The 6,392-nt window shown below is 41.8% G+C and overlaps 2 protein-coding genes across 2 annotated transcripts in view; one reads left to right on the plus strand and one right to left on the minus strand.

The window, feature by feature from the left end:
• Window positions 1-141: 141 nt before the first annotated feature.
• On the minus strand, window positions 142-5,485 carry LOC119831721 (cactin). The gene is made up of 11 exons (XM_038355196.1): window positions 5,306-5,485; window positions 4,899-5,228; window positions 4,169-4,406; window positions 3,634-3,808; window positions 3,275-3,408; window positions 2,878-3,030; window positions 2,604-2,727; window positions 1,922-2,042; window positions 1,393-1,684; window positions 926-1,155; window positions 142-597 (listed from the first exon to the last, which is right to left on the minus strand). Coding segments are annotated over exons 1-11 (2,049 nt in total). The 5' UTR covers window positions 5,308-5,485; the 3' UTR covers window positions 142-347.
• Window positions 5,486-5,978: 493 nt separating this feature from the next.
• The window catches only part of LOC119831974 (inhibitor of nuclear factor kappa-B kinase subunit epsilon), a 7,545-nt gene continuing 7,131 nt past the window's right edge, over window positions 5,979-6,392 (plus strand). The window contains exon 1 of the mRNA XM_038355550.1: window positions 5,979-6,319. Coding sequence (XP_038211478.1) covers window positions 6,195-6,319 — 125 coding nt within the window. The 5' untranslated portion in view covers window positions 5,979-6,194. The remainder of the gene's footprint in view (window positions 6,320-6,392) is intronic.

Below are 6,392 nucleotides of genomic sequence, written 5' to 3' on the forward strand. Positions count from 1 at the left end.
ATAGGCACTTTTTATACCGATATTCCTACGGGATACGGACTTACGCGGTTTCAACCGCGGGTCACAGCTAGTAGATAAATAAAATGTAACAATGTTAAAGATTTTGACTATAGTATGCACTTTGATATGTCGAGGTAAGGGCTAAATTAAATCTTTGTTGAAAGGATTCAAGGGGCCAATAAGAAAACTTAGCAATAGTGATTTGAATAAACTAATATTCGCTTCCATGAACCGAAGGACATTATGCATACATGTACATAAGGAAATTTTTAAATCCTTGTGATCCTAAAAAGGTTAAAAACTGATCCTACCTGTGCCTTGAGGTGATTCTACTCTTAGTACAAAATTTAAACTAAATTTGCCCATTTAAAGTGGGTCAAAATCCCTAACTGAAGTGGGTTACATACAGACATACCGGTGAAGCTAATAATAAATGTGGGCACTTGACTCACGAGCGAGAACTGCGGCGTGGCGTTCTTGTCGATGAGGTCCGGGTAGAAGATGTTGAACTTGTAGCCCTGCACGATCTTCGGCGGCGGGTTGTCCATGTCGTAGTGCGTCTGGTTGTACTTGTTCCATTCGAAGCCCGTGTGCACCCTGCGGACGCGACGACAGTTATTGGGGATCCAGCAGCAGTTCCACTTGGAATGTGCGGCGGGAAGAAATTATTGGAAAACAATGTGGGCTCACTTGCCTTAGATCAACAATTTTGAATTTTGTATTGATTCAGTCAGAAGATATACAAATAAACAGAGAACGCGGATAGATTAGGTATTTGGATTGAAATATAACAAAAGGCCTAATGCATTTTAATATAATCACCAGTCAAAAATTGACACATGTACTAGATCCTACCTCAAAACAAATCGCCTACTCATAACCCAATCTAAAACATATACATGCTTTTATAAAACCCGCCACTCACCGGTTGAAGTATCTCGGCTTCCTCGGCCTGTACTTATCCGCCCACAGGTACGGCTGGTCGGGCAGCGCGTGCTCCACGCTGAACTGCGCCGCGTTGCCCCCGCCGCCCGCGGGCCCCGCGCCCCCGGCGCCCCCGGGCCCCGCGCCCTCCGCGTCCATCGCGCGGCGCGCCGCCGCCTCGAGGGCCCCGGTGCCCGTGGGAACGTTCGCTAGGGGGCCTGCGCTGTTTGTCTAGTGAACAATTCAAAATACACCAATGAATTAAAGGATTTTAAACGATAACACGATTAAAATAAACTTTGTATGATAAATTTTTTGGCGTAAGATATTTTCTAGCAGAAGCATTAATGATATTTCTATCACTGTAACACAAATAATAGTTCCCCGGGAAAGCGGTTCGAAAAAAGAAAGAAACAAACACACAACAACTGAGTTTATGGCATTTAACGAAAATCGTGGCAGGCTGACCTTGGCGGTGAGGCTGGCGCGCAGGTAGGCCAGGCGGTTGGCGTCGTCGCTCGGCTCCGTGAGCAGCGTGGCCGGCTCCAGCGCGGCGGCCGCCAGCGGCGCCGGCGAGTAGCGCCCGCGCACGTACTCGCGCACGCACCACTCCTCGCCCTCCCCCTCCCCGCCCTCGCCTTCGCCCTCCCCATCCCCACCATCCTCGTCCCCGTCCCCGTCGCCCTCATCCTCTTTCGCGCTGTCCGCTTTCGCTTCCGCTTTCTCAGACGCCTCCTCTTGTTTCACTTCTGCGCTAGATCTGGTAATAGAGAAAAAATTGTAAAATACTCATTTTATTTAATTAAATTTATTTTTCTATATGTCGACCAAATTTTTACATTCTATTTAGAAATCTTTGGGATTTTAATTAATTACTTCTTAATGTACATAGATAGCATTCAATACACATATGAATCCACAGATCTTGTTAAATTTTTATGCCGCTACCGCAGAAGGCAGAGAATGCCATATGACATGGACTTACGTGGGCTGGTCGGCGGGCTGGCCGGCGGGCTGGCCGGCGGGCGGGCGCACGCCCTGCTCGCTCTTGAGCAGCTGCAGCTTGCGGCGCAGGTTCTCCTGGTGGCGGTCGCGCAGGCGCGCGCGGGCCATGTGCGCTGCCCGACGGAGATTACCCATTACATAACGATCGATACACTGATAGAATCTATTTTTTTATGTCAGATCGGGCAACTGAGCTGGTGGTTCGCCTGGTGGCCCATGAACAGTGCAGAGGTAGTGCGAATGCGCTGCCCGCTTTTAATGGGTATGGGATAAGGAAATTATTGAGGAATGGATTGAAGGAATCCACTGGGAGGGGTGAGGAAAAGGAAACGAGCCTTACTAATTGTCTCGCTTATACAAAAGGTGAGGGAAGTAGACGTAATTAAATTATTTTATTCTCACGATCCTAATCGGAGTTATAAGATAAACTCTTAAAATTAACATATTGCCACCAATGCTTGATAATTGTTACAGAATTTGCTAAATCTGTCCGTTTTAAGTGGGTCAAAATTGAATCTAAAGAAGATGGTTACATGAAACATACAAACATACAGGTGAAGCTAATAAAAGCATGTTAAAGTGTTATTGCCATAATAAAAACTTAACGCAACTCTGAATTATTAAATTACAAATTTTATAACGTATAAAATAGAACATTTAGTGCAAAAGCTCACCTTTGAGTTGCGCCAGTAATGTCTCCCAGTAGCCGACGTCGACGCCGGCTCGCTGGCCGCTGATCTTTTGCGAGATCTGTTGCTGCAGGGCTTCTAACTGCGCACCAGTCTTGCCTTTAAATATCTGTCATTACAAATGTATCTGAATTAATGCCTTAAAGTATCTGTCCTTAAATATTGAAATTGTTAAAACTGGTGGAGGGGGTGTGGTGAGGATTCGGTGAGGGTGCGGTGGGGGTGCGGTGGAGGTGTGGGGGGGTGTGGGGGGGTGCACCTGCTGCACGTCGGGCGCGACCGCGTGGTGCACGCCGTCGCGCGCGGCGCGCGGCTCGGCGAGGCGGCGCAGCTGGCCCAGCTCCGCGCTCACTATCGTCTCCACGTCCTCCCAGTACGACAGCTGCTCCTCGCGCTCCAGCTCCTTGTACACCTGCACGCAAACTTCCACATTCAACTCCATGTGTGGCAATAAAAAAAACCATGACGTGTTCTAAATTGTCTTAGGTTTACCATAACACAACAGATGAGCTACCATTACTCGAATCAATTTAAATGCATACAAAAAGTCGATTATGGCTCGCGGTACACTCGCTTATCACAACAAATTAATATAATAACAGGTGGATATAATGAAGAACGCAGCGAAAACTATGCATACAAAAAACATGTCTCACCTTGATATCTTCCAGCAGATCTTCTAAATCGTTTGCCTGCAGACCGTTGAGGTAGGTATAGGGCTCATGCATTTCCAGAGCATCCACACACTGCTCTGAGCTCACATACCAAGCGAGCAAATCAATTGGTTTAGCTGTAAAGCACAATAGATATATACTGCTCATTTCTTTATTTTTTCAATTGTATCCAATGGAAACATATAAACAGTGGAAATCTTTTACCATGTTATTATTAGTCTATAAAGATTCAGCTTCTATATATATAAACCAGTCATATAAAACCACAACATTTAAATGTAACATACAAGAATACAAATGTTTCTTTATAACATTAATGCACTATATGTATGGAAACATACCCCTCCCATCGCGGATCCGTATCTGCGAGCGCAAGCGCGCCTGGTGCAGGTGGAAGGCGTCCTCCTGGCGCGCCCAGCTGTGGAACTGCGCCGCCTCGCGCGCGCGCGCCGCCGCCGCCGCCTCCGCTTCGCGCGCGGCGCGCTCCGCCTCGCGCTCCAGGCGCCGCTGCTTTACCTGGCAAAGGAAGAACTCTATTTTAGAAGTTTTCTAGGGGAATATCTTGTTCAGGGGAATTTTGAAATAATTAAATAAATAAAAAATCTCATTTATGTACAATATTACAAATAATAATACATGTTTATTACATTATTTTACTTGTATATAAAATTACTATGAGTAATGAACAAGTAAATAGGTGATGAGTTGAGTTGATTTTTATTTTATGTGTAATGAGTATGATATTAAATATACTAGTGTTATGAGTAACCACTGAGTGGCTTCTAACATAGATGCATCAGATTTGCAGATCTAGAAAAACATGGCCATATGAAATGGATGGATGATAATTGTTTAATTTATACAGTAAATACTTACCTTTTCTAACTCAATCTTATTTTCTAACTGCTTCTGTCGGTTCAAAGCTTCAAGTTCATCTCGGGATACAGTTTTCACACCCTCTTTGGCCAATTTCTTGGACCACACAAAGGTGTTGGTAAGCGCTGAGTCACCAAAGGGATTATCCTGGTTAGTGTAACATTGGTACTCATTGTCCCACCCCATTCGCTCCCGTCTCTTCCGTTCCTTCTCTTGCTTCTCTCTTAACCTTCTTGCTCTATAACAATTTTTTATTAGTATAGACATCCACAAGTAATCATAAACATGATTTAAAGATGGTAATAGAAAAAATATACCCATTGTTAGTCTAAATAAATTGTCTATTTTTGACACATAATAAATTAAATTGAATAAAGAATTAATATACATTTTCAGTCATTCACAAAACGATGAAACCAAATTACATACAGTTGTTCACTGTTAACCCATCCTACTCATCCTACTATCCTACTAATCCTACTAAGATTATAAATGCAAAAGTTTGTAAGGATGTGTGTGTTTGTTGCTCTTTCACGCAAAGACTACTGCAATGAAACCGATTGCAATGAAATTTGGAACGTAGATAGCTGGACAACTGAAATAACATTTTAGCAACTTTTTATCTAAATTTTCCTACGGGATACGGACTTACGCGGGTCAAACCGCAGGGCGCAGCTAGTATAATATAATCAAATAAAATTAATCGAAAACAATACTTCTTAAACCTAACCTCTTTTCCTCGGGTGTCTCATTGGCTTTGAGTTGTTCTTTTTGTTTACGTTTCTCTTCCTTCAACCGCTGCCGCTCAGCCTCCAGACGCTGCAGAAGCTTCAATTCCTCTGCATCACTGTCACTAGTCGAACTGCTAGACGATGAGCTCCTATCTCTTTTTTTCTTTTTAATCTTTTTATGTTTACTTTTGCGCTCTCTGCTTATTGATCTATGTTTAGATTTCTTTGATGTTGATCGAGATCTATCTCTACTTCGCGATTTGTGTTCGCGTCTGTGTTCTACAGATCGGCTGCGAGATCTTTCACGATGTCTTGCAATCTTTGAAGACCTACAAGAAGTAATTATTGTTAGCAATAAAAATACTTGCGATAGATAGCGATCTAAAAATAACGTAGTTTTACTTACATTTTTACACTTAAAACGTTTTATATTTTGATCACAGCACGAAGAATATTTATTATTTATAATAATATATTAAAATTAATTACAATATTAACGTTTCGGTTACAAACGGACTAAAAAATAAAACCATTTGGCAAACAATCACAATATCTGAGTACAACTGACAAGTGACAACTGCATGACTCTGAGACAAGTGGCAGTGACAGCAACTGACTACCACACCATAATCACAGATAACATTATACTGTTTGAATTTAAATTTGAAACGAATTATTAATGGATTTCAATACATAGAACGGTACTAGTATCTTAAGAAGTGCACATTAACATTTCATGAGTGAGTGGGATGTGACAGAAAAAGTATGTGTTCGTAGATCTTCCTAGGACATTGCGTCTTAAAATATAAATACCTTAAGCAAAAACCTTTCGTAATGATTATTAGATATGTTAAGACAAATATTGTGGATTGTATATATAATCCGGTTCAAATGCTTTTCGGATATGGTTTTGGAGTTGCGTTACCTCACAGAAATTGTATTCGACACTTATTTGTCAGGTGCTTGCCCCACATTAAAATTTGACACTGACAGACGGTTCAACTCAAAACAGCAAAAATGTCATAATGAAATTGTCAAATCAAATCAGTGCACAATGGCATTAGACATCTGACATATTCTCAAATGGAAAGTGCATTCAGAAGTCGTTTGTACTTTAGTGCATTTATTTTAATTTAACGTTTATCGTGGAAAGTCGAGAAAATACCATGGTGGAAGCCACATTCACTTCTTAAATTTTATAGGAGCATGAAAAATCATTAGTTTTCATTCTTTTCGTAAATTAATTCCGTAATTGTGATTTCGAAAGTACTATATTATAAATAATAAGGTTTGAAATGTCTTTTTTACGTGGTTCTGAAAACTATGTGTGGTGTACAACGAGTGTGCTTGGGAAAGGTGCTACAGGGGCAGTGTTTCAAGGGGTTAATAAAAACAATGGAGAACCAGTCGCGGTCAAAACATTTAACCAGCTCAGTCACATGAGACCGCACGATGTGCAAATGCGAGAATTCGAAGTTATCAAAAAAGTAAAA

This window comes from Zerene cesonia, chromosome 14, assembly GCF_012273895.1.
Source record: "Zerene cesonia ecotype Mississippi chromosome 14, Zerene_cesonia_1.1, whole genome shotgun sequence".
NCBI lineage: Eukaryota > Metazoa > Arthropoda > Insecta > Lepidoptera > Pieridae > Zerene > Zerene cesonia.